Source organism: Alnus glutinosa, chromosome 8 (assembly GCF_958979055.1).
Source record: "Alnus glutinosa chromosome 8, dhAlnGlut1.1, whole genome shotgun sequence".
NCBI lineage: Eukaryota > Viridiplantae > Streptophyta > Magnoliopsida > Fagales > Betulaceae > Alnus > Alnus glutinosa.
In genome coordinates this window covers 28,874,980-28,888,202 of record NC_084893.1, presented here as the reverse complement: position 1 = coordinate 28,888,202, position 13,223 = coordinate 28,874,980, and the positions used below count along the sequence as shown (strand labels likewise).

General features: G+C 38.3%; 2 protein-coding genes across 2 annotated transcripts; one reads left to right on the top strand and one right to left on the bottom strand.

Annotated features, from left to right (window-relative positions):
* Positions 1-3,480: 3,480 nt before the first annotated feature.
* LOC133874857 (uncharacterized) lies at positions 3,481-7,660 on the top strand. The gene is made up of 2 exons (XM_062312743.1): positions 3,481-6,147; positions 7,279-7,660. The coding sequence occupies exon 1, from the start codon at positions 3,808-3,810 to the stop codon at positions 5,932-5,934; it is 2,127 nt and encodes a 708-aa protein (XP_062168727.1). The 5' UTR covers positions 3,481-3,807; the 3' UTR covers positions 5,935-6,147; positions 7,279-7,660.
* A 1,924-nt stretch (positions 7,661-9,584) lies between these two features.
* LOC133875457 (nuclear transcription factor Y subunit B-3-like) lies at positions 9,585-10,667 on the bottom strand. The gene has a single exon (XM_062313603.1). The coding sequence runs from the start codon at positions 10,300-10,302 to the stop codon at positions 9,712-9,714; it is 591 nt and encodes a 196-aa protein (XP_062169587.1). The 5' UTR covers positions 10,303-10,667; the 3' UTR covers positions 9,585-9,711.
* Between the last annotated feature and the right edge of the window lie 2,556 nt (positions 10,668-13,223).

Here is a 13,223-nt window from a genome sequence, read left to right as displayed (position 1 = left end):
CCCATACCGGCCCCAAGGCTCGAGTAGAAACCAGTCTTTATTTTTTTATTTTTTTTATTTTTTTAAGTAAGTGTTATTTTAAAAGTTACATTTTAATATTTTACTGTTACATCATAAAATTATATACCAATCATATAATAATTTGAAAAATAATTTATTTCCTCCTCCTACTTTTGAAATTCATTATTAGATATATTGGGTCCACTTGCATAAACCTCACAAATCTAATAGTAATTTTCAAAAGTGAGAAAATGACAGGAGGAAAATGAATAACACACCTCTAATAATTTATTAAATAAAAGGAAAAAAAAATCATATTTAGTCCTTCAATTTTTATCTTATTTGAATTTAGTCATTGAGTTTATAATTTTAAGAATACAGTCCTTAGGTTTTGCATAAATTTTAAATAGATTCATCTGTCAATTTTTTCTTCAAGATTAATAGTTTGTCATATTTTATGTGTGTCTCAATTGACCTATCAGCGTCTATATCAATGTTAGATCATTAAGCGCCAAGTCATCCATAAAGAAAGAAAGAAAGAAAAAAAAAAAAAAAAAAAAAAAAAAAAAAGACCAACTCTATAAACAAAAACTATCTTCTTCGTTATTTTAATTTTCTAGATTTGTAACATTAGACGGAAAACCGTTAAATTTGATGCCGACATGGACATTGACGTTGTATTGGGTGCTAACATTAACCCTAGAGTATCAAATGAGTTTCTTCAAAAAAAAAATAGAGTATCAAATGAATCATATGTAACAAATGAAAAATCGTTAACTTTGACATTAAATTAGTAGAGGGATCAATTTGAAATTTGGGCAAAACCTAAGGACTTTATTTTTTAAATTGAAAACCTAAGGATAAAATCCAGATCAGATGAAAATTTAAAGACTAAATATGATTTTTTCCTAAAAAAAAATACCTTATCCTTCTCACTTTTGAAACTTATCATTCCATTTATGTGGTCTATGTGAATCTATAGTGTGTACAGCATAAATCTAATAATTATTTTTAATAATAAGAAAATAAGAAAATAATAATAATAAATAATAATAAAAAAAAAAGACCAAAAAAAGAAAGATATTTAGCACGTCTATTTCAGAAAACATCCCGTTATTGCTCTATAAGCCGAATCCAAGGGGAAAAATGAAAATACCGTTGAAATGTTTGTCCGATTGATCGACCGGACCCACAAGAAGGCTCGAGTGCCTAATCCTGAAGGACCTGAATAACTGAGAGAATCACAAGATGTACGAAGTTGAAGGTTGGGCCCACTAACTTTAACGTTGGCCACACCATCTGTCCTGTTTTTTTGTATCTTATGCAGATTTACACTCTCTCTCTTGATTGCAAGATGTTAAATTTCATCATTTATCTGTTAATTCTTTTATTTACTTTATGTTAACAATTTGTTAACAAAATGTTTCATTGTTTCTCAATTTTTTATTTTATTTTTTTATTTTTTTGAAGGATTGATTCTCAATTATTTGACGACTTATGGAAGCACATTTTGTGTGTGGTGGCACGAATTTAGTAATGCATTAAAAGTTTGATTACATAAACCGTATGGATGGTAATTTAAAAATTCTTTAGAATTTTTGTTACGTAAATCTAGGAATTTGAATCAACGATAATACCCATTTGCATAATGATTACTTAAATTAAAACAAACAATAACTCCCCCGGTTGATCCGGTAGGGGTTGCTGTTCACCTAGCTCTTTGGACCATGGTTGTTTGTGTTTTTTTTTTTTTTGCTTAGGTATGAAGTCTCAATGCTAGTTGCTCAGGTTGGGGGAGTGGCCGGCTTGTTGTGTCGTCGTCGAAATGCTTTTGGTCGGCTCTCTATTGTTTTTCTTCAGATTTTTGAAGTTAGATTTACGCACGTCCGCCGATTTCTGCTAGACATGCGCCCCTCAGCCGAGTTCTCCGTCGCCGTCTGCTTCTGCTGCCGGTCGCACAGGTCATGCCGTATGTCGGAGTTCGGCACGTGGCCTGCACGCGCCAGAGAGTCCTTTGCTCTTTAGCGCACATGACGGCCACGTTTCGCCATTTTCTGGCCTTGCACGGTGGGGATGGGGTCTACGGCGGTTGATCTTCAGCTGGGTGGTACTGGTGATGGCTCGTGTTCCCCACGCGCCGGTGTCTCCGGCGAAGTCTGCCTCTGTCTCTTTTGCCGGCACTGTGTTTTTCTGCTGGCACTGTGTTTTTCTGCTTTTGTCTTCTGTTATGGTTTACCTTTGTAATTTTCAGACATTATAGGGACTGTTTGATGGTTTGATGCTAGATTTGCCTCTCTTCTTTGTGATAGGTTGTGCTTTATTGTTAAGAGAGGTTTAAAGTCTAATCATTGTAATGTTTATTTATTATTTGGATAGCTGTTGTTTTGTATATTCTTGATCTTTGTCACAGTCTACCACATGGTAGACTGCTTTAAGTCATGTTTTTCCTGACTTAGTGGGTGTAGTTTCTTTATCTCTAGTCACAATGGCCTACGGGCAGTGGTTTTTGCTTACGGGCATGTATGAGCTTTTCTTGTATTTGTATTGGCCTTTGATCAAATGTAATCCCCATGAGGCTCATATTCAGTAATGAAGTTTCCTGTTTCATTCAAAAAAAAAAAAAAAAAGGAAAAAAAACAATGTTGGAATTGTAGCACTCCGACATTAACTCTCTTTTTGAGCATTATACAATTATCTTTACTGCCTTATTTTGTATTCAACAAGTCTCTGATTGCGACAGCGCCACCCGATGCCAGTCTCGATTTGTTATGGTTTAGGGTGTTTTATTTCTTTTTTTTAGTGTTTTCTCACCGTTTGCCTTTGTGATGCTTAAAAGTTACTGGACTATTTGTTGGCCTAGGTGCTAGATCTGCATCTTCTATTTGTGAGTTGTGCTTTAAATGTAAAGAGTGGCTCATTGTTGTCCCTGTAACGATTTGTATTGTTCAGGTTGCTGTTTCAAGTCAGATTTATCTAGCTTAAGGTATTGGGGTCTTGAACCTTTTGTTTTTGTCCTTGCCCTGAGACTTTATTCATTAATATATGATGGCATATGCCATTTGTTAAAAAAAAAAAAAAAAAAAACAAGTCTTTGATTGTCTCGATTTATTTTGTAGGTGTCCACCGATTAAATTTGACCGTACAATCGATGCTTATGGCTATGTTTATAATATTACTTACTCCATCATCAATCAATGTTATGACAAACTTAAACTATATAATTTGAATAATTATTTATTTATTTTTTAATATAAATTTTATATAATAGGCAAGGGATGGATAATAATCTCATTTTAAAAATATATGAATTTATTTATTACAAGATCAAACTGCATGAATCAATTTAACAATTTTTCCAAAAACAATATGTAAATGATCTTGCTCCAGCTCCACCGTACGGGCCTAAACTAGTAAACTCCCATGAAACCGGGCTGCGTTGGACCCACCCGAACCAAGACGCTAGTGAGTACGCCCAATACGCACACACAAGCGCACGTTAGCCAATGTAAGGTCCAGGATTGAGTAGATTACATCACGCAAAAAAGAAAAAGAAAAAGAAAAGAAAAACCCAGAAAATTCACACATTTCCTCGCAACTTTCCAGATTAGGGTTTCTGTCCGTCTCTCACACACGCAGGCACTGTCTCTCTTCCACCTGGTAAGATCTCATTCCCAATCTACTTGGTTTTTCTTTAGAAAATGCTTCCATTTGATCCCTAAAAGCACTATCACAGTAGGTTTCTTTTGGAAAAAAAAGAAAAAAAGAAAAAGGAACGTTTCTGTCAAAAACCCTAAAAGAAACGAAACGATGGACGAGGGCGAGGGAGGGTACGGAGAGGGTACAGATCAGATGGATCAGTTCCATCGGAACGAGGCGATCTCGGCGGTCGCCGACGAGGGGTTCCTCGGCGAGGAGGACGACGACTATGAGGATTTGTACAACGACGTGAATGTCGGGGAGGGGTTTTTGCAGTCTCTGAGGAAGGGTGAGGAAGTAGGGTTTAAGAATGAGGAGGAGAAGAAGAAGGTAGAGTTACCGTCACCGAGGGTGGCACCGGAGGTGCACAATGTTTCGATCCCTGGTGTCGGTGAGGGTAGTGGTAATGGTAGTGGTGGTGGGGCTAGGGTTTCTGGGTATCAGATTAATCAAGGGTTTAGAGGGAATGAGGTGAAAGGGACGGTCGGATCGGGTGGTGGTGGGATTAGGGTTGAGTTAGGGCAAAGTGGGATGATGAGTAAGAGTCAGGTGAATGAGGTAGAGGAGCAGAGTGGGAATAATAATAGTAGTTTAATCATTCAAGGGATTGGTCGAGGGCAGCAATCACATGGTGGTGTAGGGAATGTAGGGAACGAGGGTTTGGTGAGGCAAAGTGGTGGTGGTGGAGTAGGAGGAGGAGGGAGTGTGAATGGGATTGGTGGAAATGGGGTTGGGAATAGTGGTGGTGTTGGTGTTATGGTGGGAGGAGGTGGTATTGGTGGTGGTGTTGGAGGAGGTGGTGGTGGTGGTGGGGGGACAATATTGTTTGTGGGTGATTTGCATTGGTGGACGACTGATGCGGAACTGGAAGCGGAGTTGTGCAAGTATGGACCAGTGAAGGAGGTGAAGTTTTTTGATGAGAAAGCGAGTGGGAAGTCGAAAGGATATTGCCAGGTCGAGTTTTATGACCCCACTGCTGCCACGGCGTGTAAGGAGGGAATGAATGGACTTGTCTTTAATGGGAGACCATGTGTTGTTGCGTTTGCATCGCCTTATAGTGTTAAGAGAATGGGAGAGGCTCAGGTGAATAGGAATCAACAGACGACACAGTCTACGCAAGTGAGGAGGGGGCCTAATAATGATGCCGGGGGTAAGCCTGGTGGGAACAACATTGCAACAGGTGGGAATTATCAGGGTGGGGATAATAATAGAGGTTATGGGCGAGGGAATTGGGGGAGAGGTAATGCACAGGGGGGAATGGGGAATAGAGGGCCGGGTGGACCGATGAGGAATAGGGGTGGTGGAATGGGAGGGAGAGGGATAATGGGAAATGGTGGGAACGGGTTTGGTCAGGGTATTGGTGCAGCCCCGCCGTTGTTACATCCTCAGTCAATGATGGGTCAGGGTTTTGATCCAGCATTTGGTGGGCCTATGGGGAGAATGGGTAGCTATGGAGGCTTTCCTGGTGCTCCAACGCCTCCATTCTCAGGCATTTTGTCTTCATTCCCCCCTGTGGGAGGTGTTGGTTTGCCTGGAGTTGCCCCTCATGTGAATCCAGCATTCTTTGGAAGAGGGATGCCCATGAATGGAATGGGAATGATGCCCACGTCTGGTATTGATGGGCCTAACATGGGAATGTGGTCAGATCCTAGTATGGGTGGATGGGGTGGTGAGGAGCATGGTGGTGGTAGAGCTGGGGAGTCTAGTTATGGGGAGGAAGCTGCATCTGACCATCAATATGGTGAGGTCAGTCATGATAGAGTGGGTTGGCCAAATGCCATGAAGGAAAAAGATAGAGGTTCAGAAAGGGACTGGTCTGGGTCGTCTGATAGAAGGTATCGGGATGATAGGGATCCAGGTTATGATAGGGATATTCCAAAAGAAAAAGAAACGGGCATTGACCATGACTGGTCAGAAAAAAGGCATCGTGATGATAGAGATATTGGTCGAGAGCGCTCTCGGGAGCGTGATCGGGATAGAGAACGCTCCCGGGAGCGTGATCGTGACCGTGAGAGGGATCGTGATAGGGAGCGTGACCGTGACAGGTACAGAGAAGACAAAGAGAGGTATGCTGATCATCATAGGTACAGGGACCGTGAAGGGGATCATGAGGATGAATGGGAAAGGGGCCGGTCATCTAGGACTTACAGCAAGTCACGTTTATCACAAGAGGAGGAACATCGTTCAAGATCAAAGGATGCTGATTATGGGAAGAGGCGAAGGCTGACTTCCGAGTAACTGAATCTTATGCTTCTTATTTGTGGATGCTATCAATCAAGAAAGCAAATGAGGCAGAAACTAAACAAAAATTCATCATGGTCATTTGAACTCTCTTTTAACTGGTGTTCATGGGTCCTTGATTTGTTGAACTGCCGTTCTCATGTCATTGCCTGAAATTTCTTGATTGCTTCTTCACCACAGAAGCGTGGCTTTATTGTTGCACCAAGAAATGTAAGTTCTTAAATTTCAATTTCTTTTTCCTTTATGAGTGTTATTTGTTGAGGAATGCTTATGAGTTATGAGTCTCCTCTAAGACAGCATGCTTGTGTTGTGCATTCTATACTCGGTTACTCATACTTTCATGGTTTATGAACTGGTCAAGTAATTGTGCATTATAAATATGCTCATATTAATCCTAGTCTCTGCTTCTTGGAATTTTTTGTTGGCTATTTCTTCTTTACTTTGTGTTGTTTTTCTGACATTTGTATGCTGCTATAAGTGTAGAAAAACTAGTTTGTGGCTTATGAACCAGTTAAATATTTTGCAATATGCATATGCTGATATTGATGCTAGTCTTTCATTTTGGAAGGTTTTGATGCCATTTTGTTGTACTTGGTATTGTTTTCTGTCACTGCAATAAATTGTTGAAAAAGTAGCTCCTTTTGTTGACCTCACAAAGCAGACACATGGCTTTTACTAAATTTTAGTTTTTCTCATCTAGTATCTTAGCTATAACTTTTTTTTTTTGATAAGTGCCGATTTTATAAATAACAGCGTAAGGCGCTCTTGGTACACAGAGTATGCAAGAAACAAATGCCTCAACACCGACCCGACCCAAGCAAAACCCAAAAGAAACACAAAACCCAAAATAAAGAAGAAGCCCCTGTCAAGCACCCAAACCAGCCCCAAAAGAACCTTAACCCAAACAAACCACCCAAAACCCACCAGAATATCTCAGCTATAACTTAGAAAGATTGCGCTGTTTGTTAAGTTTGATTTCATCCTGTTTTAGTTGCTGTCAAGTTAATACATTTTTTTAAATGTTTATGCCTTCTTATGTTTGATAATAAGTACAAATTCTTAAGTTTTGGGTTTAGTTTGGATAAGTACCCTAATTCTAATGAGTGTTTTATGTAGAATGTTAAAGATATTGAGAGGTTGTTTAAGGTTTGATTAGCATTTATGACTCTATTACGTTTTCATGTTTTGCTTTTTTCTTTCCTAATTTTTGTGCCTATTTACCATCATACATGCACGCCTGCACACACACACGTTGTTGCTTGTCTTCTCATTTATTGTTTACTATTTTAAGAATTGGTATACTAATTGCAAATATTTCTTTCCTAATTCTTTGTTTCATAGCTTGAAGGACATTTGATCATGGGGAACTGAAACTTTTCAGCAGAACTCCAGGTTGCCTTGGAGATAAAAGAGGGCTTCTAACTTCTACATGGGAGAGAATGCATGGTGTTTCCTCTTTTGCTTGCATTGATTCAGAAATCGGAACTTTTCTTTAAGATTTTAGCTTCATTTTCTTTTATGTTTTAGTTAATTAGAACTTGATGAGACCGATGTTGTGGATGATGTTATGGCTTCACATTACTGAAGTCTGAAATGTGGCAGGTTATTATAGACTTGATGTATGAATGGTGATGTAATAGGATTTAGCTGATCAGAGGATGTTTGTAATGTGCCTGTTCTGATTGTCTAGTTGTTGTATCCTCTTCACCCCTTTTTGTTTCGAGTATACCATGTTAACCATGCCTTTTTTTTCTTGTGAAGATGTACAGTACTAACCATTGAATTAAAGCAATCATTTCAACCTAGAGAATTGTATACTGTAATAGTCTTTGTATATAAACTATTAATTGAAGTTTTTCAAATTTTGATAATGTGCATACTGTTGCCCCTTTCTTCTTATTTTATCATTGCTATTATGGTATTCTGGTTCTTTTTTTGTCCTTCATTGAGAGACTTCCATTAGACAGGCCTCCATGGATGTGATGTTCACTTTATTCTGGGAATAACTTTGCCAATTTGGAGATCTGAAAAGTAGCATTCTGGTGTGTTGGAACCTGGAATCATATGGAGATTGCTGTCTCTCTAGTTTTTTGTACTCAGATACAGCGATTGAAATAATATGCGTTGCTAACGATTACTTTTCAGGCGCTAAAAGAACACGACCAATCTCGTGGGTAGGGAATTGTTGTGGATGTCTTATCACCTTCTCTACTTGTTGTAAATCTTGCTGTGATAATTTCAATTATTCCTTTGAAGGAACGTGTATTGATTCACCTGTTGAACCAACTAGACCTAAAAATGGATGGTGCTGAAGTATGTGAAATGTTCTTGGCCGTTAAGGCAAGTGCCTGGCCCTGATGAGTAGTTTGTATGGCAGTCATAATGGACACTTGGTATGTGTTCTCATAGTGAGTGGAGACACCTGGCACTCATTTCGGTAGGAAAATTTTTATGGTACTATCACGTGACAGCCTACATTTTAGTAGCTGATGTGGTAAGTCGAATGTAGATTTTCATGTCAATTTGTAAATGTAGTAAATATCGTGTGGGCTGCCATGGCAAGTGATATGTGAACTATTACACCAGTTTGTTAGGAACTTGTAGTACCCCTAACAACACTTGAACTTATCACACGGCATTGACGTGGTAAGTATCATGTGAACTAACACACCAGTTTATAAGTAACATATAACATAAATTGTAGCATTCGTAATGACACTTATTCCAGCAAGGGTCTTGTGGCAATGAATTCGTTAAAACCCAAAGAGAAAGCATTAAGTAACAAGAAGAGAATATTTAAATTGCTGAATTATGGTTAGCTACCCTCCAAGCTCTCATGCTGTTGCCCACATTTCTTTGGAAACACACCATTAGATAAGACACTTGGTTACTAGTACGAAGAAATAAATTTGGTTGTGTTCGGCAAGTGGCTTGCCATGCCAGAATAGTGTTTTTTTTAATATTCATGTACTGTTTCTCACTTTTTCACATTTTTCAATAACAATTAACAACAAAACATTCACACTTTTTTCACTTTTTATATTACATCAATAATTTTTTTATTACTATTCAAATAAAAAATTCACTAAAATACAAAAGCTTTTACTTTTCTATACAAAACTTTTTACTTTATATCACATCTACCACTTTTTACTAACTCTAAAAAATAACAATCTACTATTCTGATATGGTAGGTTCCTTGCCAAACAAAGCCAAAATCCATGCAGCATACTGTTAGAATTTGTGCAATAAGGGTTTGGACATTGACTATTTTTTTTGTTATTTTCATTTTCTGGGTGGAGTTGGTGTTGGTGATGGAGCTTAAAGCAAAGCAAAGTTTGGGCATAACCCAACTCTAACCTAAACCTAAGCTAGTTCCATTGTCAGACTCCAACAACCATTGGAGGGAAGAATCTATTATCGGCTTATTTAGCATATACTTTATCTTTCTAACTTTGGGCGAAACCCAAGAGGCTCGATTTTGTGTATAGTTTGAGAATGAACCCCGACTGATGTGTCATATTTTAAGTGCTCTTTCGTTTTTTTAAAGTGATTGACATGAAAACTTACTTAAAACACGTAACGTCGGAAAAAGTAAAATGTGTAATAAATGAGAATGAAAAATGCCATTATTCTCTTAGACCAAGTTTGTGATATTCTTTGATATTTGAATTTAACACAAAAATATGAACAGGCACCACAAAATATAAATTAAAACATGAATAACGATGCTGTCTAGAGGTCCCACATTAATTTATGATTAATATTTGACAACTATCTGGGCCTGCCCGTGTTGGAACTGGGCCCAGCATACCCAGGCCCACTCTTCCCCAACCCACCAAACCCCACACCACTAGGACCACTCACAGCCATCGGATGAAACCCACCAGATCCGTACACGTGTCCTCCCTGAAGCACCATACTATTCCCATAAACCCCACCACCACCATTTCCCAAACCCGTCGTCGACGAGCCCCCGGGACCGTCCTTGTCGCGCGCCACCATGGTCTTCTCTCCCTCGGACTCCCGAAACCTCTGGAGGTACACCTTGAGAGGTTCCACGTAGTCCTCGAAGCCTAAGGTGGTCATGGCCCAGAGCAGATCATCGCCGTTGATGGTCTTGCGCTTCTCCCTCTGGCACTTGTCGGAGGCCTCGCCGGTGACGAAGCTGATGAACTCCGACACGCACTCCTGCACGGTCTCCTTGGCGTCCTTGGAGATCTTCGCGTTCGCCGGCAGAGCCTTCTTCATGATCCGGCTCACGTTCGCGATCGGCAAGAACCGGTCCTGCTCGCGCGGGGACATCTCGTTCGCAGACAAGTTTCCGGTCCCTCCGCCGCCAGATTCGTTGTCGGAGTCCGCCATTGAAGAACGATTTTGAGTTTTTTTATTCGCTGGAATTCGTGAAAATGTGTGGAAATTTAAAGTTTTGATCCGATTGATTTAGCTCTGAAATGAAAGGCTTTTTTAGTTGGGATTTTTTTCAGTGTGTTTGAAAATTTTCACATATTTAAGCAATTTGAAGAACGCAAGTTCTTCAAGGAAAGGATTTGCAAGTTCCTCTTTATCTTCTTCTTCTTCTACAAGAATGAGAACCAATGACCGAAATCTCCGGCAAGTCAGGGCTTCGGAGCTGATCGGCCGGCACGCAGAGAGAGGGGACTGAGAGAGAGAGAGAGAGAGAGAGGGAGAGAGAGAGAGAGAGTTTGGGAGCGAATGAGTTGGGTCCGTTGGATCATCGGAGTTAATAACGTCTACCCTCAGCGACACGTGGGTGGTTCTGGACCGTTGCTTGCCGATAAGTTAGTGTTTGCACGGACGGATTTGAAACTGTCCGATCGGGTGAGAGCTGGATGATATGGACCGTCGATTTGGCATCTGGCACGTGGTCGGTCTGACCTGGATTGCTTTTATTTTTATTTCTATTTTTATCTTCTCCTGTAGTCCTGTTCTTGTAAAATGTCATTTTCAAGTTTCAACTGCAACAAATATGCAAAAAGTAAATAAAAAAAAGTAAAAGAAAACTAGAATGTGAAAATGATGCTCAAACTGTGGAGGAGTCAAAAGTCAAGCCTTTAAATTTCAATTTCTTTATACCTAATTACCACTTTTACTTTCAGACGTTAACATTTTATGTAAGGGGGAAGCACGTGATTGGCCCATGCGACTTTATCACGTTGTTAAAATTATTATTTATTTTAAACACTTTTTAAAAAATAAAATAAAAATTTAATTATTTAAATTAATATCCATTCTTTGTAAACCAATATTTTATGTAGCCCAAAAAATACAAAAAATGATACCTCCTTTCTGCCATCTTTCAAAAGATTGGCTCCTTAATTTCCTTGTTTAATCCCAGTTGTTGGAATAGTAAAATTAGGTTGCATAGTAATTCCTGGTGAGACTTTTACAAATGTGAAACCATGAAAATTATAAGTTGAACAATTAAAGGGGATTCCAGTCAAAACAAAATAGTGATATGACAAATGAGTTTTGAATTATTTTACTTTGAAGACACACACCCCACCCAAAAAAAAAAAAAAAAAAAAAAAAAAAAAAAAAAATTATTTTTTTTATCACGGGTATTTTGTCATTTATTTTTTGTACAAAATAAATAAATTGCAACATTAATTGTAGTTTGGAGAAACATTACTGCAATTACAAATTTAGAAAAATATTACAAATTGCATTATAGTTAGAAATGGGTATATATATATTTGAAGAATAAAAAAATATATGTACGAAACTTTAATCTAATGAAACATCAAAACCTACCTCGTACCCACGAATCGAAGAGGCAATTGGTCCGAGTTCTGACAAAAATTATTTGGAGGTGTTCTGTCCCAAAGAGCTTTGAAAGGGTAATAAAGATTTAAAACTACATTATAATAGGAAAAGTTGCTGTTATTTTAGTAAAATAAAGTGTCTTTGTCGTTTAACATTTGGGTAATAGCAGCTTTAACCCTTGAGCTCGGTGAGTGGTCTGGTGGCATTGCTCAGTGGTCACACCCACGATGCCCTGCCTTGGAGGCAACAATGATGGTGCCAAAGCTCCCATGTTTAAAACAGAGACAATTGTGCAGATTAAGTGATTCTCCCTGTGTGTAGACTTGTTATGGGGGTCACACAATCATGGACCTTTCATTTTCTATAGTCTTTTCATGGGGTCTTATAAGTGTTTAAGCCGATAGAAAACGGTGGAGAATCACGATTTCATTTCATTAATAACGTCTAGGTTCAAACTCTATGAGATAATGTGTGGAGTTAGAGCATTTACATCCGGATAGCTAAACGTTATTTTGGATAGCCAGGATGCTAAAATGGGAGGAATAGGAATTGCATCTGGCTCAATAATTTAAAGAATCATTTGATGAGCTGCTTGCTGGTACGTACTGTTCACCCACTACATGTAAAAAAAAAAAAAAAAAAAAGTAATGATACACACACTTTCATTTCTCCACATTCTTAAGTGGCTTTTAAAATCACCATTGGATTAAAATTCAATAAAGATCCATATCAAAGCCAATGGTGGTTTTAAAAGCCACTTAAGGGTGTGGAGAAGTGGGAGTGTGTGTAACATTACTCAAAAAACAAAACATTTTTTAATCTCTAACATTCTCTCTCATCTCGATAAAGAATAAAGAAACCATTGAGAAATAATATTTAAATGAAATAGTGAAAGTGGATAGTTAAAATAGAGAGTCGATGTTGGTGTTTTGAAAAAGTAGGTAGTTTACAAAAAAAAAAAAAAAAGGATGGAAGAATTTGTTTAGCTAAAATGGAGAGCGGTCTGATGTCAAGTTAAATTATCATTTATCTTAAAAGCATAAGATAATTAAAAAACTAATAAATTTAATCTCTTAATTAATACTTTAACGATTTTCAACGCTACAAATAAGAGAATTTTATCTCTAGAAGGAATTATATAAATAAGAAGATCCTTTGAACCTTTAAAAGACTCCATTCACAATGTTCCTTTTTCTTGATAAATAGTTAGAACGCACTCAATGAAGTCCACCCCTACCTATGGCCTTCATCATGTATTGGGAGACTAGTTTTGTTGATTAGAAACAGAGCTCCAAAATACTGCACACAGACCATGAAATATATGATAATCCCAAGCAATAATTTCTACTGCTACAATGGCTTGTTACCTGCTAAACACGTGCAAATGATCTGCCCATCCACCGCTTCTCTCTCTTTCTTTCTCTAATTAGTTTACATATTCTTTTGCTCTTTGATTAATGCTCCACTACTCTTAAGTGGAGCAATTTTTCTTAACTAGG